Below are 24,403 nucleotides of genomic sequence, written 5' to 3' on the forward strand. Positions count from 1 at the left end.
TTCCAACCAAACATGAAACATTTTCCTACAGCAGGAGGGAAGCTGTTGGCAAATTATTATTTATGCGTTTATTTATGTTGGAAATAGGCAAGGGCAGAAAGAAGTGAGACTGTTCCACTCACAAGCTACTGGCAGCTTTTTTATATATTGCTCATAATCATTCTGGAGTGTAGAAACTAACATTTCAGGAAGCAACCCAGGAAGGAAAGAGGTTTGTTCTTCAGCCGCCAGGCCTTTAGAACAAGTGTTGGGTACTAACATAGCTAATGTCTTGTTTCTGAGCTTAGGTCTGCAGGAATTCCTTTTACAGGTGATTGCATCTCTGACTGATATTACCCCAGCAGTGTTGCAGCTCTATAAATTGTATATTGACAGCTCTGGTTGATTTCCTGCTTGTCTTGCATTCATTCACATCTTAAATATTCCTTCCTTCCTTGAAGGAAATGCATCTCTCCCCCGTGTGGGGAAATGTGAATAACAAAGAGTGGGATGCTGAGAAGAAAGTTTCAGCTTTCACTTTCTCATTGCATAAGCTTTCAAGTTCTTCCAGTTGAAAAGGAAGAAACAAATGAACCTTTCTGGCTGAGTCATTATTTAATTACGCAATAATTAGCTAAACATAATGACAAGCAGGGATTAAGTATTTTCCACTCTTAATGAACTTCTGTCATCAGAAGAAAAACAAGAGGTAACTCTTCTAGTAACTCAGTTATTTTAGTACCACAGATCAATATCTTGATTTTTACATTTCTCAAAATTATGAAGCCTAATAGCTATAATAAATATTAGTATGTGTCTTCTATACTATAATGGAATTTTATGAAGGTGCATATGCAGTGCTGTAATTTGTAGGATGAACTGGCTAACAAATGCTTTTAAATCTTTACTTTCTGTTGAACAAAAAATTGTTAACACTACAGCTGTTCCAATGATTTTTAATTATTGTGCCAACAATTATTTTCCAGATAAACATTGTGGTAAAACGTAGGTAAATTTAGATACAGATTTATAGGGAATAAAACTGACTTTTCTTACAATTGTCTCCACTGCTTTACTGTGTAACTTTGGGTAAGGGTCAAATTTGGCAGTTCCTCAGTTTCTTCAGCTGCAAAATAAAAATAACTCTTAATCAGTTTGTTTAGTGTTTCAAGATCCTCTCATAAAATGGATGTGTTGCAAAAACATCCTTAGAAAAATGAAGAATCCTTATTCTAATGTATGCTGGAAATTTTTCCTAGCCCCCTGTAGTACTTATCAAATCTATGATATTTAGGAGTGTTTCTGTTCTTGCTATTCTGAAGTGTTTATGCCTTGCTTTGGTTTTTGTTAAAAACTTTTAAGATGTAGACTGCAACTGAAAACATGGGATCTTTTCCTGGAATATATAATTATATAGATAATTAAATACATAATTACATTATGTTGAGTGTTAGAATATCATATAATCTTTATATCTGAGAGAAAATAACTAAGAAGTGAAAGAGGCTCCCCATGGAAGGGGACACAGCACCAAGCCCATCAGAGTGTTTGGACAATCTTCTCAGTCACCTTGTGTGGTCTTTGGGGTGTCCTGTGCAGGGCCAGGAGCTGGACTCAATGACCCTGATGGGTCCATTCCAGCTCAGGATAGCCTGTGAACCCTGTGGGCAGTCTGGCCAGCAGGGTGCAGGTCTAGCACTGCTTGGGTCTTTGAGGCACTGAGGGACAACAGAATCTTGTGCTTACTGCCCTAATACTCCAAGACATGAACAAATGTTTATTTAATTCCTCAATTTCCTATAATTATTTATAGTGAGCAGTCCTTTTCCAGTGGGCAGTTTTGCATGTGCCATTCCCAGGTTCAACTAAATTAGATGCACATTCACCAAAAGAATGACCTGATTCCACAAATGACTGTACACCTTCCTTTTTTTACTAGAGCACATAGATTGACACTGAATTGTGTCAGCAATACCTTTTTTTTTTATTTCACGCTTAGCATAGCTTATGAACTTCCTAGTTTTAGCAGAATTTTACAAAAACATGGATATATCCCACTAAGGTAACTAGGGAATGATGAACTCAATTTCTTCAGTCTGTTGAAAGAAAAATTTCTGTATTGCAGTTGATAATTTTTGCTCCAGACCAGTAAGACTGGTTACTTCCAAAGTTACTTACAGCCTATTATCACATAACCTCATTATTTTTCTTCCATATTAGGGCATCAACTCTGTAAACCTTGGTAATAGCACTAATGTGTTTTCTAGGGAAATCCTTTGAGCATCAAGTATAACCGGATTTTCCAACAGAGGTGTTAAATGTCTAAAAATAAATCTATTCTGTCTTCCTTGGTCTTTTTAAGGGCATCTAAATCTAAACAAACATATTAACACCTTTGTGCAATATCTAAATTTCTCTCCCTGAAGAAATTATTCTTTTGTACTTGTGTAGTTCCACTTGGGGTGGATGCAACAAAAATAAAATAGAATCATAAAACCTTGGGATCATCAAAGTTGGAAGAGACCTTTAAGATCATCCAGTCCAGCCATTAGCCCATCACTGGCCCTGTAACCCCTAAACCACATCACCCAGCACCACACCCAGATGTCTCTGGAACCCCTCCAGAGATGGTAACTCTCCAAACTCCCTGGCTAACCTATTGCTATTAATAAATTAAAGTAGGCCCATGTAGAATGTCAATGCACTGTCAACCGCTGAAAACTTTGATCTACGTAGAATGACTGCATGTCATGGCCAATGTTACAGCCTCGTTTCAGGTTTGTCCTGAGTCTTCCAGCAGTCAGTGCCTTTTCTGCCAGACAGAACTGGCAGGACTTGCAGCCTGCAAAGCTGTTATGGTTCAGACTTAGTTTGGTTGCAGACTTTCTATATTTGCACTTTCCTTTTATAGCTCAGAACTAAAAATATCTTATATTTCTATGTCAAGTGCAGCACTCAAACCCCTGTAATGCAGTTTTGCAGTTAAATTACCGTGTCTGGATTAACTGTAAACTATTAATTTACAGAAGTGCAGCAGATCTTGTTACTGTGAGAAATAAATCTACCTTTTTATTATCTTGCTTTCCATTGTCATCCATTGCCTTCAGAGATGAAGGGTGCACTATTAATATATTTTCCAATTGTCATATATGTTTCCTCAAATACCTGATCTAGCAGACCTTTTTCACAGCTCTGCTTCTCTTTAATATTTCTGCATTTTTTATTTACCACTGGTGCAATGGAGTATTGCACATTCACCGTGGGCCTACAGTTCTTCAAATAAATTCTTTTTTTTTAATTGATGCATTTCTATCTCTCTCCATTAAAATACATTAAAAGTTAACTGACAGCCATGTCACCATTTTATATTAATGCTTTACCTCTCAAAATATTAAAAAATAACTCAGAGAAAAAAACAAACCCAAGTGCTGAAAGAACTATAGCTTTTTGTGCACTTCTGACATAAAAGCCTGAAATTATCTATTGCTAGGTTTTATTTATTTCTGAAGAAATGTGATTTAAGGATTATGACAAATACTGCAAGTAGGAGGTCTAATGATACATATGCTGTTATTATCAATGTATTATGCATTATAGCCACTGTGGAACTACTCATTACCGAGATGTGAAGTCAAAGGCAAAGCAGTAGGGCTTGAGAACCTAATCTTGCAAACACTCACTGTGAGGGATTGTGCTTCCTGATGTGTCAGGCAGTGAAACAAACACAGGCAGGAGAGTACTTGTGCTTGGAGTCACCACTCATCCTCATTCTTTGGGCTGTTCCCAAACTGGATGAGATGTATGTGACAGGTACTGCTTCCTGAGAGGGAGTGTCTTTTGGGTTGATTCCCAGGACAAAAATGGTGATGTTTCTCTGGAAACTCATCACTCGTGAGCTGGTCAACCTGGCAACCAAGTAAACTTCCAATGCCCAGTAATCCTAATTCTATATGATTTGAGACTCTGGTTTGTATTCCCTCTACTACCACTGTCCTGTCAATCTTTTAATGGGAAGGAAAACACAGCTGCCCAGTGCAGAAGGAAGTACAACCTGCTTCAGTCAAGTTCCCAGTCTTAGCAGCAAGGACCAAAGGACGCCCCAAAAGAAGGCATTGCACAGTCCTCACAGAGCCTGAGTCTCAGCTTATGATGCTAAATAATTGTAACAGCTGATTTCTCAGTTTGAGCCTTGCATAATCACAGCAGGTTGGAAGGAAATAATTAAACTGGGGTTTTTCAAAGTTCTATAAAATGTCATCACTTTGATAAGAAGTATTGCAATGTTGCCATTCCTATAGACAGTGTCTGCTTCACACTCTGGCCAAAGCTCCCTGAAGGACTGATGAATTTAAATGAACAGCTGTAACAGCCTTTTATGGATATTTGATTTAATATGACATGATGCTTTCTTTTGAAAAATGTATGGAGCTATGCTGTGACAATAAAACACTTTTGCAGTGCATACAAAATAGACTAACTACTCTTTAGAGAGTTGTTTGAAAGGATATCACCTTACAAGGGTCTGAAAAATCAGATCTAAGAGTATTAAGCCTTTTCATTGGTGATTGCAAGGAAAACCTTTCATGATTAATTAATGGTTAATGCAAACATTCATAGTGTGATAAACAATCATATCAAGACAGAGTGTTCTTACTTCTAACTTATTGAAAGAACATTTGAATAGTCAATGATAAAATTATACATCCAGATGTAGGAAGGTAAGACCATACTTTTAGACTAGGAGACCATAAAACAGAAGTTACTGAGGATTGAGGAGTTCTGTTTAGCTGAAAAGAATCTAACATAACCTTGGATTTGAAACTTAAATGGGATGGAACTTTAAAGAGTTGTATTCACCTCTGTGCACGGAGTAAAGCAAGATCAGCCTTAGAGAGACTGAAAAAAATTCCGGGCTGCCATTGAAGAAAGACACAATTATCCTGTGACTGCACAAATTCATGTGTGTGAAAGTGGATTCAAAGAATATATGCTCCATGGCTATTCCAAACCAGAGGCAAGGCTGACTGGTGTGTAATTCTCCAATTTTTCCTTCTCAGAGGCTTCTTAAAGTTACTGCTCTCCAAGTCATACAAGATTACATATGCCACATTTGGTAGGTCCCAGGGAGGTGTGTATCAGCTGAATGAAGTCAGGAATGACTAAGAGAGAAGTAAATTTTTTTTTTCCATTCAAAACAAACTAGGAAAAAGAAATTTTAAGGCTAAATGTTCAAAAAGGTTAATAAAAGTTAAAGGTTAAACATAATGGGGACTGCTGAGTCATACTTTAGCAGTAATGGAGGAAAAGTAGATGAAAAGTGAAGGAAAAACCCTCAAAGATGCACAAACTTATTCAGAAAAATCAGTACATAAAAGATTTCAAGGAGAACTAACAGACCTGAATGAAGATAGAGCACAAGGCAAAATTCAATACTGACAATCCAAGTGTGCTTGGTGACAAGTCTAAATTTATTGTGAGGGAAAAGACAAGAACAAAAACACCCTCATGGAAAACCCAGTAGTAAGATCTGCTGAACACTGCTATAGTTAAAACTACACAGTCGGGGGAAAATTTAATTTTTCTGACGATATAACTGTGTTCTAGAGTACAGAAAATAATTCTGATCATCACCTTGCCAACCACAATCAGAAAGAAAGCTTGTAGAAATGATGAACTAAAAGTTAAAAGACTCTTTTAGGAAGAGACAGCAAAAAGAACTCATTCTCTTTAAGAGAAACTTATACAAAACCATGGGTAGAAAAATGATTGTCAAGTGTTCCATTTTCTACTTTCATAATGCAAGAATGAAAGACTTAAATGACACAGAAAGGCAATAAGATCAAAACTGATCAAAAGAAGTAAAATAGAGTAAGTTGCATGTGGAGCTTATTGTCACAAAACAACCTGAAGGTCTAAAAAGATCAATAGGAATCAGAGTGAAGTTAGGTATTCATCTGAAGGTATATAAATCCCCAGGCAGCAAGGCATAATCCAAATTCTACCTGGCAGGAATTTGAAAGTTAGTTCCTACTTAAGAGTTCTTCCCCAATCACTCACTATGTCACTTCATTCATTTTCTTGTAAAACATTAAGGGTAGGACCTTAAGTTTAGATGGTATAATACCAGGAACATTTAATTCCAAAGTGCAACTCTGGAGACCATTGATGTGGAAAACTAGGAAGGAGGGGAATGTTTAGATCATCACCAAGCTAAGTTCAACTGTATACAGTGGTAGAAAAATATAGAAGGATATAAATCCATGCCACATATTTTTGCAGAGTTATTCTAGCTTTCATAATATAAGGATATAAGCAGACAATGTTTGCAGGACAAGAGAAATTATATTGGCCAAGTGATATACTTGGGGAAAGAAAGCAACAATAATGAAGACTCTTTGTGTTTAAACCTTTGTTTCTCCCAAGTAAAGTTTCAATGATGTCATGGCTTTTCTCTTTGCTTTTCAAAAATGTACCAACTGGTGTAATAAAAAGTATGAATTCTCCCTATAAAACTTGACTGGCTCATTTAATGTGTGTCAGTTATTGCTCTAAAGAGGAAAAAAAAGCAGATTTTCTTTTTGAAATAATGACCTGGCAGTATGAAATATTTCTTTCAGAGGGTTCATTTGGCTTTGTACTCATAGCCAGGATGCCTGACTGGCCTCACTGCAGCCTTAAAGAGGAGATGATCCCAACAGCCCTTTCCTAGTGGTGTCTGAAGTACAGGCTTACAGGCAATTCTGTAAGCTATTCCCTTTGGTTTAAGATAGAGAAGCCTGATGTCATCTTCTCACTGATAAATACTAACACCAAACTGGAAGTTAAAGAGAATTCTCTACCCTAGAGGAATATGTCTGTTGGAGGGAATTCTGGAAACAGTTGCATCAAACAGCAAAAATCACGCAGGAGATCAATAGAGCCAGAATTTCACTCTGTAAATTTAGATCCTTTCCCAGTTGTAAAAGGATACCATAGGAAGGCTTTCTTTCGTTGGCTCTAACATTTTCCTACAGTGTTTGTGAAAAAAGTCTCTTGATATGTTGATTTCAAAAATGTCATAATATTATATAAAAAAAATTTTGTCTGCTAAACCTTATCTTTTCCATTTGCTCCTAGATTTTCTAGATATGTTCTTTTTAACTCTTTCTTATTTTAGTTAATTATCTCACTCCCTTTTATTTTATGCTTCAGATAATTTTTTTGGTTCAATGGATTCTGTATTCTGTCACACTGGTGATAATCCTTTCTCTGGTTCTCATACATGAGTTCCTCACATTTTCACTGTTTGAAGAAGAAATGTACAACTGTATGAGATGATAATTCTCTACCCTGAAGTTCTCCCTGCGACTTTTTCCATTTTGACCTCCCAGAAAGCTATTTGCCCTTACATATCTTGTAGGTGCTTATATGCTTTACTGTTTATTGATCTGCCTATCCCTGATTAATGTCTCAGGCAGCTTCTCAGACCTAAAATTCCTTCTACTTCACTACAAAGCATTTGGCAGATTCATAGCCTCCCTTTGTTTATTTCTGAACAAGGACTATTATTTTACAGCTTTGTATTCACAATGGTATTGTAACACCAAAGACCACTACCAACATAAACGTGCCTTCAGTTTAATTTATACCCAATTTAATGCCCCATTTCCTCGCCATAGTAAGGCTAGGTGTTTTACAGATATGATACTGCCTGTGGGGTTTTTTTAACTGAGTCCATCTCCTTTTGCTTCTGAAGATTTCACAGTCCTTGGTTCTTTTTCTCTCTCTCCCTGTTTGTGATATTGTGAAGCTTTGATTACAATCTTTGTTTTACTTGTATCAATACAGAGACACTAAGATACAAATCCATCTCCTGGGTAGTCCAATTGTCACTCAAAGAATGAAGTGAAAAGCAAGACTTGTGAAACTAGATGAAGTCTTGAACCACAGCAACATCTTCTTTCTTTGATACAAAAAATCAATTTAAATGCAAAACAAAACCTTTGACAGATACAAAATATATTTCAGTTTCTAGAAATTAACAAGTTGAATCTTTATTAGTTGTATTATCCTTGTCTTTTTCATGTAATCAGTGCAGTAATAATACAAATTTCCAAACTGAAATACAATTATGATTTCAATTATCACTGTATGATTGTGACATAAATATACAGGAAGAAACAGTGATATTTGTAGTGCTGATAAACTGTAAGTTGTAGGATAGATGGAGACTTAGACCCTAAACCTCCACATGTGAGTGCAGTTGTTTATCTTGGTAATAGTAGGGTTCAAGAAGCTTACTGGAAAGGAAATGTGAGTAGAAGAAGGAATTGAATCAAGGTTTCTAACTAGGTTTCTTTGCTGCTTGAATCACAATCTCCCTTTTTAGCTGACTTCTTAAAAGAAGTCACTTTGTCTTCATTTAACCTTGACTGGAAAGCCAGCATGCAGCGACACTATTTATAAAGCATGGTTCATTAATTTATTAGGGTCACGTTTAGATGTTTGTTTCTCCAAGCCTGTGCAATATCCTTGAGTCTTTGCAAGCAGCTGTTCTTGTTCATCCCTGGGCATTTGTCTTTCTGATGCCCAAACCTGCCATTCTCCTGTAGCAGTGATGGGAGTTCAAAATTTGCTCAGTCCCTTTGAAATAATAACAGCTAAAGAAAACCCACCCTCAAAACAGAACTTCTGGCACCAGTGATGCAAAACCCTCTTGAATCCCACTCTTTTTCCATTTGTAACCAGAAGTAATTTTAAAATAATTAAGAGGGACACTCTGGCTGAAGTCAGTTTGATGTGGCTCTGCTCAGTCTCTTCCATTGACACTAAGGGAGAATCTTCCCTGGCCCATACTGAAAGCATTTCTTCCACAAACACTCAGTATTTGGTGACTTTCTATTGACCTTCTGAGACAAAGAACAGTTCTGTAACGTCTCTGCAGGTTGGGAAAAGCAAGAACCTCTGCTCCCCAAATCTTTGTCAGGTATTCATCAGAAAACCATTAGCATAGCAAAGCACTGGAAGACACATTTCCAAAGCAATAATAGTTCTCTTATAAATTTATTTAGTGCAACATGACAAGTTGGCAGGTGTACGCTGTCATTATTTGATACTTCTCCATTCTTCTTCTCTCTATAGACTTTTGATAGGCTCTCCTTACATTTCAGTCCCTTTTTATAATCTCAACAGCAGCCACCTGGAATATGAATAGGTGGCTGACTGACCTTGGTCAATAGCACTGCTTGACATATGGTCTGTGGCTCAGAAATAATATGGGGTCACAAAAGAGTACAGTTTGCCTAATTTGTCTGCCTTATAACAAGAATTCCAACTTGGAGACAAGCTGTACTATGGTGCTAAACACTGATGCAGGCATAACGAAACAAACTCTCGTTGAGTAGAGAAAAAAGGTATTTCTTTACAGTCATGAAATTCCATCGTCACTTTTTGCTAGTTAAGGTGTAAGATAAAAATAGAGGAGGGGTAGGATAAAAATAACAATACATTGTCTAATTATTTTAGGCCTGTTTACAATCTTCTTTTTTTTTTTGCTTATAATCTCACTTATAAATAAATAAAGTTTGTAAAAATCTTTCCTTTGGGACCATTGCAGTAATCATCTGAGTGGTTGTATCCGTAGACAGCACACACCAGTGAGCTCACAGAAAGAAATTTCCTTGCCTTTGCAGTAACTTCTATAAAGGTTCTGAATTTCAGAGCTCCATAGTAGGGCACTATATCTGATATCTGCAATATTTCTTAGCAGTTTAAGAAATCTGGAAGATACCTGCTTACAACTATTCAAAAGAAGGCCATAGTCCTCAGTTACAGAGAACTTCCTTACCTGGAGAATCCCCCTACACTTTGCTGCAGCTTTACTTCTACATGCATAGAAATCAGAGGCAGCTCTTTTCAATATGATGCAAATAGAAATGCTTTAAAGAGAAGGAAAATTTCCTTCTTCTTGCACTCAAGAGCTCAGGCAGGGCTGCTCTGGAGGAGACAGACACGACACTGCCTCTCAAACGCTTCACTTCGGTTCCATCAACTCTTTTTTCACTCTAAAATAAGCCAAGCAGATATTGTGACCACAAATGGTCAGTTGTCCTTTGCTTATAAGAGGAATAAGGAAAAGCCTTTTTCATCTTTTTGAAGCCTCTATAATGAACATAATAAAGAAGAAAATAATGAGATGCTTTAGCACTTAAAAATAATCAGTAGAAATGGATGAGAAATGCTGTACATTGTCTAACTATGTCAATTGCCCTACAGAGACTTAGCATGTATGTGCTCTTTATAGCTCAGCTCCATATGGGAAGATAAATTTTTGCTAATTCCAAGATTCCTAAGAAGCTATTTCATAAAGTTCTTTGTTTAATTCTTTTGTCTCTTCAGAAAGACATGGTTGAGGGGGGAAGAAAAGACCATTTGTGAACTCTCCTCCTTATTTTTCAGAAATAGGAATTTCACTCCCTTACAATAAGTTCTGCCTGGCACTATGGTCCTTCCTGCTTCATTCATTAAAAATAGCAATGCAGCAGCATGAATAAATCCTTTGGGATTCTACATTAAATGCAGAGTCTTACATCCTGGGCTGGCTTACATCTGTGTAGCCCTTTTGATGTCTGTTGGCACACCACTGCAGCTGTCCCTCATAGTAGGCATTTGAATTTATTAACATGCCTGCTTCTTTTTTATTTCTTTCCTGCTCCCAGGGCCTCACCCTGAAAGATTTACAGCACTTTGGAGGGGTAAGGCACTCTGTAGATGCTCTGAGGACAAGATAATTGCTGAATCAAAATCTCCCATAAGAATGTGAGCTTTGAACTTTGCTTTCAAATTCTCTATTTCTCAGCATGTGTATAAAAATTGTCAGAGAATAATCTCCTAATAAGATGCTTGTAGATAACCAGGGGAAGAGAGAGAAGCAGTCCTTTAAAATATTGCCCACTAAAATTCAGACAGTAAATCTTCAGTCCAGCAAGTAATTAAACACATAAATAGTCACATGAAGTTCACTGGGACTGCTCATATACACAATTATTAGTATAAGCATTTGCACTACTGGGATTTAGTAATGCAGATCTAATTAAACAAAACAAAAATGGTTAGCAACCCAAACTGGGTTGAGTCACTGTCAGAACTGTTGCTGACTAGTGCATTGTTATTCTGGACTGAAGATATAAACCAAAATTCTTCCTTTCATTAGGTGTGGATCCCAATGTTTTATTTTGCAATATCTAGTAGCATTAACATATTTTAAGAACTATCAAAGAGAAGGTTTTTAGAGGATCTGTGGTTGCTAGGAGACTGCTGTTTCATCCTGCAAATCTTCCACACTGCAAAGAGCAAACTGGCAATAATCAGGGTTTTCCTGCCAGACAGCACTCAAACAACTGAAGTTTATGGCTTATTGTTTTAAATTTGTGATTTAAGCTAAAGTTTGTACAACAGGAAAATTTAAGAGTCCTAGGATTTCTCCAAGTAGATATTTATCTTGTATCTATAATACAGCACTCTTAAATCCTTTTTTAATCAACAGTGCCTTGGGTGTCTGATATCTAGAAACTTGTTTTCAGTGTGCTGACAAGTTTTTGCCAGCATAAGAAGAGCTGAACTTATTTAAGTCAGTTCAGAGGGAGAGTTTGGCCATCCCCAGCCCTTCCATTTCCATTGCCTTCAGGCAGAAAATCTGCACCCTGAGCAACCCCAAACCACCTCCTTTACCTCCTTTACCACCTGCACCTCTGGCACCTCCCAGGTTGCAGCTACAGCAGCAGAAGTGCATTGGTTTCCCTGGCACCCAAACATCTCAGAACACGTGCTGGCAGAGTTAGAGGTGCTACAGTGGAGTTTTTACATAGACTCTATCTCCTAATTTTAACTAAATCAAAGGAAATATCCCATATCTGCTAAATCAGAGTAATTTTATTGCAGTCACTGAGAGGGTAGAATAAGGATCTCAGAAATCACTGAGGTCTATAATTTGGTAATCTTTAAAATTCTGTATTCTTTATGACCCAGGAGCTCTGCTGGGCACAAGAGCATGCTATTTTCAATGAAACAACACCTGTGATCAAATTTCTATATCAGTTTTATGCTCTACTGGATCACTGCCTTTAGCATGGTTTAAATAGGTATATGCTACAAAGGTAGTCACCTATGAAGAATAATGGCTATTTTCTCATTCATGGCTTTTCAGTTATTCAGTGTAACATCACAATATTAAACCCCAATCTGTAGGTGACTGGAGCCAGCCTTTTTATGGATTTTAATTCTGATTCTATTTAACTGCAAATGTCTTCATTTCTCCACATGCACCAGGACAGAACAATGTTCTGATCTGATCCTTCACTGTCCTCATCTAGCACCATGGCCAAACTCTTTTCTCCTTCAAAGGAGAGTACAAAGACAAAGAGTGTATGAAAGAAAGTGCCCATGGGGACGAAAGGGGCAGGAGAGAGGACAAAGGGTAAAATGTTAGCTGAAGTCACAGAGTGGGTGACTGTCATTCCTTTCAGAAAAAACTATAGCTTCCCCCAGAATCTTCTGATAATCTTCTACTTACCCTGTAATGATTCAAATCTGGATTGTAATTATATTTAAGCACTTTATAATTTCAATCTAAAACCTGACATTTCCATGCAATTATATGTCCTAAATGTGGTATTTGTCCCCCACTATGGTAAGATTATATAGTAATAGTAGCAATGAACATGGCTGAATCATTGACAAATTCAACCTTAACTATCTTCTCGTGCTTGCCTTGACAACTAGACTATTGAATTCCAACAGTATGAAAATCTAAAAATAGCACTGTGTGAAGAAAGACTGCAGGCAAAGCCACTAGATAATACAAGCTCAATGCTTCTGTGAAATGTGACACGTGCAAAAGCCAGATGTAATTTTAACAATGCAGCTTCCTTTTTGACAAAGGAATCTCCAGAGTCTGATTTAATGTCTCCACAGCAAAGCCTAGCAATTCCACGTTTTGTGTAGGAGTAAGAACAGACTTCTTTAAACTCCCAGAAAAGAACCCCTGAGAAGAATGCTAATGCACAGTGAAGTGAAAATAAAAAGACCTCTGATGACCCTGTAGCAATTAAGACACCATCCAAGTCCAGCATAAAAGTCACCTTATATTATACTTCAAATTATTACAGTGACACCAGCAATGCTGACACACAGCAGTAACAGTGTGGTTTTGCAGAAACAAAAATCACTACAGCTTAGGAAATATTTCCTAGATAATATTGGAGTGAGAACCTGGCTGGCTTATGCAGGAGCACAGAGAGAAGCTGGCAAAAGCTTACTTTCATGTCCTGCCTAGAAAGTAGTAAATAGACAGATGAAGTAATTAATTAAAGAGTTAAAAACTTGGGAGAATAAAGTTCAAGTCCCTTCTGCCTTTTAATGGGCACTGCCTGGCCTTGGGACTCCCTTAGGGAACTCGAGCTTCCTTTAGAACAGGTACTCCTCTAAGCCCTAACTTACCTAGCAGATTAATTTGATGGTAATTAATATTCACCATCTTAAGGCTCTAGGTGAGTTATCCATATAAGTACATCCACCTATAATATACATATGCATTAGGAATATATGCTGATCCCTCTTCATCTCTTGACCTCTGCGTGGATAGCAGAAGACACTACTATTTAACAGAGGACTGAGATAAGCCTGTTTTATAAATGCATAATTTGTATGTACCCCAACACAATGAGGGCACAAATGGACAAGGCAGGTTTTGCACTGGCATAAAAAGAAAAGCAGCATTAACCAACAGCACTTCTAGGAATATGATCTTTTTGCTTCCCCGCATTTATACTTTCCTGGCACATAAGACAAAGTTGTGACTAGAATAAGTTCATTTCAATTGAGTAACATCCTAATTCCCTTCTACTCTGCTCTGGCTTTGGGGAGATTTTTTTTATCATTTGGGAAGTTCCTACTCCTTTGGTGAAGAGGCTGGTTTGAAGGAGGAAGATCAAAGTTCTCCTTAGCATTATTCTCTGGCCTCATTCTTTTATTGTTTAAGTAAAGTTCTCTCAAACAATTACAGGCAAAAATCCAAATGATCCATCACAGGCTGTGACTTTTTATTCTCTGGAATTACTGTTGTTCCAGAAATAGATGCAGCACCACTGGTATGACTTTGAAGCCCCACTCCTGTTGGTTGGAAGTAGGATGAAAAATAAGGTGAATCAATAAACAGATACTGTTTTCCACCAGTGTTGTGACAGGAGAAGTGAAATCTTTGAAGTTTGCCTTTCTTTTGAAAGAAATATCAGTGACATTGCCTGGGTATATTGGTGCACCTTATTTAGTTCACTCTTCCCTGTCCATAGACAAGTTCACAAGTGACAAAAGTCATGAGCACAGATGCCCTACTTTTAGGAGTCTCCAGTGTACAGGTCCCAGGGAAGCAGCAGTGCCTTGGGAATTGACTCATGCTGAAGGCAGTATAGCAGAGAGAAAACTCCATTTGTTGTAAGACAAATTTGCACTGATTTATATTGTCCTTAGTTCATGGACTCGGAAGAGTCAGGAAGAACATAAAAGGTGTCTAGTCTGTCCTGCTGCCCCAAGAAAGCAAAGTTGTATGCAAATCCTTCCAATCTTAATGGAACATGCCACAGCTATTATGGGAAATCTCCTTAGCACATAACTGTCTCTGTGATGAAAATAAGACCTCTAACACTTTCTCTATCTTTTTTGTCTTCACTTTGAATCCATTATTTCCTATTTAATCCACATCAAACATGAAAAATGGTAGATTTCCATTCTCTACAACCCTCTTTACCCTGCTTGAAAAACAAATATCTTTATTCATTGCAATCTTGGTTTTGCTATGAAGTTTTTTGTCTTCTTAGGACTCTGGTTGCCCTCTTCTGAACATTTCCTTTAGGGGTGGTTCTGAACACAGGACATAAAACTAGGGACAACAACAAAACTTAAAGGTGAAGTTTTGTTTAACAGGTCCCCATATGATTACTTTTATCACCTAGACAGGTATGGATGCATTTAGAGCACAAAATACATGTTTTGTAACAAACAAATTTCTACAAGCGTAGGATGTATGAATTTTGCAGTTCTGCTCCCACTCCATCTCTCGCTCCTACTTCCCATCTTCAACATTCATGAACAAAACATCCTCACTGTGCAGGGACATATGTAGAGATACAAAGATGCAAGCACAGAAGTTCACAGGAGCAGCTATGTCAGAATTCATGTGCCATTCTTAGTCATGGTGAGCCAAGCTTTGTTCCCCCCCAGTACAAATCCATACCTACCCAGTCAGGAGTCAGCACACCAGGATATTGCAGTTACTCCTGCCTGTCTCGGACACCACCTTTTATTATCTACTGACAAGTAGGAGCTTTTGAAATTACAACTGCTGTAGCTAAGTGCTTTAATATCATGCCTGCAATGGCAGTCACCACAGTCTGTGTTACAGAAGCCTCATATGTGTGCTGGCAATGTGCAGTTAGCAGTGGTATGTATTAGTTTAGGAGACATAGAGTCCAACTAGTGAACTAGATTGCATTTTACTCTGTCTCCTCAGTCTCACATAGAGTATTTACAGCTACACTGTCGCTGGTAGGGTCACATTGGATGGGACTGAAGTGTACAGAGGATTGGTTGGGTAAGCAGTGTGGCTTCACCTCACTATTTTAACCTTTTGTAATGTTACAACATCATAGGATGATGAGCAACTCTAAAGAAAACAATTCATCAATCCATTGTCACAAGTCCTGCTGTGTGGCTGCACCATAAAGGAAATAAAACCACTGTACATATCTGCCCCTACTTTAGTTTGTCAGGTCATGGAACATTTCATTTGAAGAGTTTGTACGGTTCCTAGCGTTATGGATCCTCATCTCTGCTGATGATTACAAAGACTGTTTTCATAAAAACCAAGCATTTAATCACAGTAGTTACATGCACAGGTGCAAATAATCAGATTGAGCAAAAATATACTGAATAATTTAAGTGGAGTCTGAACTACCATTTTAAGGCAGGAAGCCCACTGTTTTCAATGGCCTTTTGTTCAGGTCTCACTGGATGGTTTGCCCAGTGACATGGAGAAGAGGTGTAGGTTCTTTTGGGACAATTTCTTGAGAGAAACTACAGCATCCATGCTACTTAGGGGTACTGGGTATGACAGAAATCAGCTTGACTCATTGAAACAGCCATTTAAAAGCAGAGCCTCTAGTGATATAAATCAGCAACACTTCAGTGGAGCTCTGCTAATTAACCCCTGCTGGGAATGTGGTTTTGAGACTTTACAGAGTGAAAAAGAAACTAAGAAAGCAATATAAAGATTCTAAAATATTAGGAAATAAAACAGCTTGAGAATGCTATGTTTTCACAACCATGTAGGAGAAGCCTGTAGGTTACAGTTTCAATTTAATATGTTCCTATTTGATACATGTTCACACATGCAGGATGTGTCATGGAGAATTTAAATGCCTGTTGTAAGAAAAATTCCCAATATTTCTTTTTATCTTATATCTGTTATTGCTATTTCCCAGTCTGTTTCAGCCAAAATTCAGTGAGATCATGATTTGTAGAACACTAGTGCTGAAAAGATCTTCAGCCATACAGACAGAAAAACAAAACATAAAAAGGAAGACCTAGTGTATGTTGAAGGTCAGACAGAAGTTCAGAATAACTTAGATCTTGTCCAGTTATTAAGGAGATTCTCTGCCTCATCTTTCAGTATGGATGATAGTGAACAGGGAATATTTGGAGGATATCTGAGGAAGGATGAGGAAGGTTTAACAGACCATAATTAAGGCAAACTACTACTATTCACTCTGCTGATGTCAGGAGTCCTGCAGTAATCCCCAGCCCAAAATCTTGCTCAATTGACACATGAATAGGCAAGCTCAGAAGCAAAGCTTTTCTCTGTGTGCAATGGTACAAATATAACCTAAGTGGTGAAGAGAAAATGTAACATGAAGCGAAGCAAAGGCTTCATGGTCAAGCAACTTGAGCAATCAAGGATGAAGAGAGGTGGCATAAAACATGACAGTTTTTGCCAAAGTAACTTTTTGTTAAGAGAAGCAATTTCATACTCAGGGAAAAAGTCGTGATCTATCTAGATTTGCACAAAGTAGCTCATAAATTTCTCAGTTGAGAATTATTTTCTTAAAGTTATAAAATAGAGAGTAATTCAAGATGATTAATCTGAATGAAAAGCCTATGTAAACGTTAAAATGGAAGACTGTCATGTTGGAAAGGGATTATTGGAACTTTCAAAGAAGATTTTGGATACATTTTGTTGCTGACTTTGAGCCAATAAACAGGTTTGCCTAAACAATAAAAGCATTTTGAGGTATTTACAACAATTAGGAAGCTCATATAAGAACTGGTTTATTTATAAGCAGAATAATGGAATTTTAACACAAAATATCCACATCAATACTTTATTTTATGGAGCTCATCATTTGGCAGCAGCAGAGAAACAGAGATCCAGGTGTGTTGTTAGACTGTAAAACAGCTGTGAGCCTCCAGTGAGAGAGAACCACAAGAAATGTGAGACAAGCTTAAAATGCACTGCAGATATATTTTCTTTAGTCACTGGAGCATACACATACCATACAAGGTACTGCCAAGGTGCTTTGTACATGATGTATATTCTGATCACCCATTTTCAAATTAGATTTAAGGTAATTTGGAACAGATCCAGATAAGGAATACTGGAAAGACTGAGGGAAAGGAGTACAATCTTCTGAGAGCAGTCAGAGAATCACATCTTATTTTCTTTCTCAGATAAAACATCTCTTCATAAATGTGTATGGGAATGTAAAAACAGGGTGGGAGTAATAAGCTTTAAACATAAAATTGGTGCAAGATGAAAGAGAGAACTGGTCATACAAAATTTAACATGGTTAAAATCACCCTCTGATTTCAATCAATTTAATAGTGCTCAGAAAAACAGGGTAAAAACAAATCAAACTGTTTCAAGATGGACCCAGCTGCCTTATGGACATTGCATAACAGAGCACTGGTATTCTGATGAGTTGTAAAAATTATGTGTGTTGAACTTAGTCATCTGCTCTAGGAATTAAAAAGACAATTTATCTTTTTCTTTTCTGAGTTAGGTCCATTTGCACCATATTTTTTCTGTTTGCAGTTTGTCCCAAACATCTGAGTTTTCTTTTATAACTTAATGTCACTATGGAGGATTTCTTCTTTCACACCAAGAAACATCATAATTTGGTCCCAGATAGAGAGAGAATCCTGGGAAAGTGCAATGCTACTCTTGGTGGTGTGGAGAGATGTATTATGACTTACTTGTTGTTGGTAAGTCTAAACTGGTTGACAGATGTTTTTCCTTGTGTCCAACATGAAAACCCTCCACAGCTCAATGGAACCCTCCCATTCTTTCTACTATGTGTGACGTTCCTCTTCCCAGGAGAAAATGTTTTTCATTTCAGTGGCTCCAACAAGTTCAATAGTATGGAAAGGACAAAGGCTGTTATCCTTGGCAGCTTCTGCCTTCTTCCTCAGTGTTAAACCTCTTCACCTTTTATATATGAAACATCTTCAGATGAACATAGTGGAGGTGTTTTACGGCCCATGGTGGGAACACATGCTTTTTGAGCAAAATATCTGTTACAGTGGCAACTGCGGAGACTTGGACTCAATTTTCTATGTACCTCCACAAAAATTTCAGGCAAGAGTTTTACAGGAAGATGATCCTTCTTTTGTAAACATCTATCAGATACATTCAATACAATCAAATGGAAATAGACGCTTCCTCCAGCTCTTTTTAAGTTTCTATAGATTAAACTTTAGTCTTCCTTCAGGCATTGCCTGAGTGGTACTTTAAAGCAAATAAAAGAAATCTCTAAAAATTGATTAACATCTAATTAAAGATTGATCCTATCAAATTATGTAGTCCGTAATTTTTATTAAATCAAATCTTTAACTCTTGTACTCTGTAGGAAAATAAAGGAAAAAGGACCACAGTACTTTCTATCAATAAAACTTTAGTACAACAGGAAGCAGAAAAGAATGTTGAAGTAATATAATTGGATTGAAAACATGTGGCTGTTTACAAATGTGCTAGAAGTCCAGACAACTGTAATTGTGAATGAGCTCTCATTTACAGCTTTCCTCAACAAAGAAATAAAAGTAACTTCCACAATAATAAACAAGCATGAGTAAACAGTAACAATATATGAGTGGCAGCAAATTCCTGCTACTCTTTCTTTTCTGGTACCTTTGGTAGCAACAAGCCAACGTGCAACTCCAAAGTCACTGAACACAGTGGGAGGACTTGGTGAGCACTGAGCCAGACCCTGGGTCCGGTTCCTCCCTCTAAAATAAAAAGCTTTTTCTAAGAAAACAAAAGACAATAACTAAAAGAAAAAATTCACCTCCAGGGTACTTCTTTTTCACATGTACTTTGGGCAGATGCAGAAGGATGAAAATTAACCTCAACATCTTAGAAGAAGGAAATTCCTTTAGACGTCTGAAAGATCTGAAATTTCATTATTGCTTATCCCTCAAAAAGGGGTCATAAAGGAAATAAAGCATAAACACAATGTGAACTAAACAGAATGATAGACCCTCAGCACGACTTTTTCATTAAAAAATATTTAGGTTCAATAATCAATGCTATAGACACTGATTATATAAAAACCCCAAATAACTGGATCACCATACTAAGCTTTGTGGATGTTAATGACTAAGAATATTCTGCCATTGTCTTGAGCTTGTTTGACTCATTAATGAAACAAGGAAAGATTAAAAAAAATCAGGGAATCATAGTATCCTTCATTCACTCTGCTAACTTGAAAACAATCCAAAGGTTGTCATGCTGTCTAAATGCCAATAACTATTGTTCTAAAGAGGGAAAATAGCTCAGTTAAATTTCCTGGGGTTTCCATTAACAGCATCCATGCTTTCATGCAAGCCAGCAAATTACTTTGTTCTCAAAGAACATCTAAGAATGTCAACTTGCAATCTAGAATAAGTGAGGGGTGGGGAATTATATATATATATATATATATTTTTAAAAAGTAACTGGCTTCTATTTTAATATCCACTCCAAAATGGACTTTTAAATATTTAACACTTCCAAAAAAGGTGAGTCTTGGTAGCTGTGTATCACATTTTCTTCCTTCAAACACTTGGAAAAATATTAGGTTTCTATCAATGTTATTAGTCATTGCCCAAAAGTGCTTCCAGGGATAGTTGCCACACCATGTCTGCAAAAATTAAAATCTTCAAACCTCAGTATTTCAAGTCTCAGTATTTTAAGTAAAGAGACTGTATATAGAAATGTATCCTATTGAGTTACTCAGGCCAAACTTTTTATTAAAAGCAAAAATTGTTATTTTTAGGCCAATTAAATAAATTCTTTAGTCATACTGCGTTGATATTGTAAAAAAATTCCATGTAAATAAATCACATCTGATATTTTTATAATTAAAGGTAATTACTGATCTTAATTTAAAATATTTAATTTTTAAAATCACACAGCTTCAATCACTGCTTAGTTTAGGCATCAAGACTCACTTGAAATGAATCAACACACTAGCAAACAACAATTTATGGATGACTTACCATTTTTAAGGACATTCTCGCACCAGCCTTTACTTCCATCTGTCTGCTTCAAATAGGTCCCGTAAGACTTTAGGGACAAGATTTGTCCTTAAAGTGGCCAATTCAGAACTGTTTAGACTATATTTTTAAATCAATTCAGTAAGATGTTTCAGATAGGAGCCTTCATAGACAGCAGTGGGAGGATGATGCAACCTCTAAACTTCCACAGGCTAAATCAATGGCAGGGATCTGGCTAGGAGCAGCAATTTTGCCTTAATAAAAATGTCACCTTGTAATTACAGAGCTTTTTCAGAAAACAACAGACTTTTAAAATAGTTTTGAGTTGTTAAAGCTTTTTGGGGGGAAAAAAAGAAAAAAATTAAATGTGGAGAAGAGGAGGAAATGGAAGAAGAAACAGAAAAAAAGGGGATACAAAATTACTTTTCTAAGGGACACAGCTATCTGAGAAAATAAACTGCTTGGGATGAAAGCTGTGTTTCTACAGATGCTCCTGTCTTTGTTTTCACCACTTCTTGTATCTGCACACTCGTTTGACTCCCTAGGGTGAAAGCCAGGGCAATCTGCTGAAGAACATACATCTAGTCCTGTTCTGTGCTCCTATTTATTTACTGGAAGTGGATCCCTGTCAAAAGATGTAATGGAGCATTGCAGTACTGCAGCCCAGAGAAGCTCCTGACCTGGGGCAGAGCATCCTCCTCGAGGAGGATTGATCTGACCCCAAAGTTTCCACATCAGAGAAGAGACATCCTTTTACTGCACAACCTGCCAGGGAAAGGCAGAGTAGAACATCCTCAATGGTCCGAAGGAAAATTGGCCATATTACATGGAACAAAGAGCTTTTTCTGTGAGGAGGTAAAAAACCCAGCCCTACCAGGAAAAAAAAAAAAAAAAGGAAAGAAAAGTAATTGCAGCTTGGTTTAGTTTTCTTTTTTGAATTGGTGTTAGGCATTTGCTGAGCTTTTTTCTCCCTACTAATTTCCTGTCAGGATTGGCAGCCAATGACTCACTTGCATTCACAGATGAGTATCACCAAAACATTAGTCTACAGCTCTTCTTCTCAATACTTTGATTTAATCACACAAAGCAACCCCCACACTGACCCCAAGAGTGCAGCATTATTCAAAGCACTAGGCAAAAGCAAGGCCAGGTATCTTCCCTTGATGTCTGCAGATTTTGCCATAATGGAAGCTCTGCAATCAGACATTCTAAGTCTTCACAGAGACTCCCAGAGTTCAAGGCAAAGAAATAGTGAGTAGCCATGCAAAGGGACTGTCATCTCCTCAAAAATTAAAGGAACATGATGAGCAGGGCAGCGTTGGAGAGCTCATGTCTGAAGAGTCAAGCAAGTGGGTCTGCCAGTTCTCTTATGCCCAGGGAGAAAGCTTCTGTCGTTCATTTTCTGCTCAGCAGTGTTGAATCTATTTCCTGTGTACTACAGAATATGCAGGATTCAATGGACAGACACAAATTAATGGGTCTTATGTTGCATTTTTAATTTCAAGATTCCACACACACCCTTGTGGTTCCAACACAGCACGTATGTAATACATGTTTACACAGCAAAGACCATGCAAACAAGCATTAAATATGTTACTGAGAAGCTGAGGAGGGTTTTTCCTGCAGCTGACTTCCTGCCTATGGTGAATGGCTAAAATCCTTAATGTTTGACATCAGAAATTGCTGTGCAAACACCAACCTGACAGACAACTTCTCTCATGGGCAAACCAAAAGTAAATGAGAAAAAGGGAAGACAAGTGACCCAATGAAGGACCAACAATTTGTCATTTGGGATGTTTTATTAGGCAGTTTGACAAATTTCCTGCTGGTAACTGATTAAATTTACATCCTCTATTTTTAATCTTTAATTTATTTCATACTCAAATATGATTGTTAGCCATTAATCAATAAGGTTTAAAGTGCTCATGATTAATGACCGATGCTTTCAGTATAAATAAGAGATTCTGTGATGCTGGGATTTATCTGGCTCTAGAGATTGCAGGATTGCTCTGAGTGCTCATTCCTTAGTTACAATAAAGCGGGACTGGGAGAATTGATGAGATTCTGTGCCAGCGCTGTGCTAAAATTAAATGGGAGCAGCCACTTAGGATCTGCACGATATAATGACAAAAAAGAAACCAAAGGGTTAACAAGACTATGCTAGCAAGTAATGCTGGAGGAATTAATGAGCGCTATAGACAAGCAGGAATTTACAGCATCTATACGGTCAAAAGAACGGAGGCAGGTTGATGAAATGACGACCAGGGCCGTGGCGGCTCTGTGAGGATGCGAGGAGATGCTCTCGGTCCGAGGGAGAGCCGGGGGTGACGGAGCCCGGCGGGGCAGGGGCCGGCAGCTTCAGGCGGGGCAGCAGCAGCCAAGGGGTTAACCAGACGCCTCCGTGCATTGAGATGCTAATTGTCAAGATAGTGTATGACTTGAGGAAAGTAATTTGATTACTCGAAACTCCCACTAAGGAGGCAAGCTGGTGTCCTTCCATCTGTCGGGCTCAGGGAAAGATGATGAATTGAGCTCCGGATTCACGTGTGATGAAGTCACTGTCAATCCCCGCCAGCCCAGCCCGCTGCCATGCCCACCGCGCACAGGGTAGCACCGCAATTCAACTTTCCCTGGGAAACCCAGGAGGCTCACTAACCTGTTACTTGCTGCTGCTTGCTTTTGGCTTTTTTTTTTTTTTTTTTTCTTCCCTTCTTCTTCTCCTTCTTCTTTTTTTCCCCTCCCCATTCTCTGCCTCAGCGCTACAACTGAGTCATTCCGGTGCCCATGGCTCGTGGGTATTCCGGGCTCCCACCGCGCTCGCCTCTATTCCCCACTCCAGCTGCCGCTGGCATTTTCGGCTAATGCAGATGTGGGGCTCGCTGGCCGGCGCTTTGCAGCCACTTGCCGAGAAGCATTCGGAAAGCCTTAACTATGCATAAATCTGCAGAGTGAATGTTTTCTTTCATTCACTTGCTCCTATTATTTGATTTCTTGTAGGCCTCTGCGGCAGAAATGGAGAAAATAAGGTAAGTGAGACAGTTTATTTACATCTCTTTATAGAGAGGAAATGTTCTGTTGCACAATGCACAATACAGGCTCTTGGAAAATATTTTGCTTTATACGATCAGAGTAGAATGCTGGGTTGCATGATGATGCAAGGCAAGCTGTGCTTTAGAGACAAAAGAAAAGGAATGTGGTTGTTCTAGTAAATCTGTTTTGCAGGGATGTCAATTCAGAAAGCATGTTTTACACACAAACATGTTTTATTGCCAGATGCAGAGCATATTTGATTATATAAATGTTGTAGCCACTTGTCCATTTACTGCAAGAGCCTGCCATTCCATTTAATGAGGAAAGTGGATCAATAATTCATGAAAAAGCAGAAGAAAATATAGGCTTGACTTCAAAGCATCTAATTAATGTGGTTTGTTTCAATATAGCACTGTAACATTGGTGTTCGATTTTTGTTTTATATTGTATACCAGCCAGATAAATCTCGTCTCCTCTGTGTTTAAAATGTTGTCATACTGTACCAGTTTCTCAGCACATCTCTTTGCTTTAAGCAAAAGGAGATGGGTTTTATAACATAAGTTTTCCATCTCATGTCCTAGTGCAAGTCTGTTTTGGGGGATATTGCTTTTGTGTATGTTGTTGAGAAAGAAAAAGAAAGAAGAAAGCATTCTAGCCCTTTTTAAAAAAATAATTAAAAATTACTGAAACCTTGTCTACTAACACATTATCAAAGTGATAGGTATGAGATGAACTTTTTACTACCCTTTAAATACTTTATGGAACTTCTTTTCATAATCAAATACTGGCCAGGATCTTGGTTTTATTGGACAAGCCTAAATTCCTTCTCTGAATC

General features: G+C 37.8%; 1 protein-coding gene across 14 annotated transcripts in view; it reads left to right on the forward strand.

Moving 5' to 3' along the window:
• BEGAIN (brain enriched guanylate kinase associated) overlaps positions 1–24,403 on the forward strand; it is a 157,099-nt gene that overhangs the window by 21,749 nt on the left and 110,947 nt on the right. For 8 of the 14 annotated variants that reach the window (XM_064423354.1, XM_064423353.1, XM_064423358.1 and 5 more), the window contains one exon: positions 23,536–23,564. The exons of 2 other annotated variants lie outside the window; for them this stretch is intronic. In XM_064423354.1, coding sequence (XP_064279424.1) covers positions 23,536–23,564 — 29 coding nt within the window. Of the gene's footprint in view, positions 1–22,713; positions 23,146–23,535; positions 23,565–24,403 lie in introns of those variants that run through there. 4 more of the 14 variants (XM_064423355.1, XM_064423357.1, XM_064423363.1 and 1 more) reach the window with 4 other exon arrangements.

Source organism: Passer domesticus, chromosome 6 (assembly GCF_036417665.1).
Source record: "Passer domesticus isolate bPasDom1 chromosome 6, bPasDom1.hap1, whole genome shotgun sequence".
In the NCBI taxonomy this organism is placed as follows: domain Eukaryota; kingdom Metazoa; phylum Chordata; class Aves; order Passeriformes; family Passeridae; genus Passer; species Passer domesticus.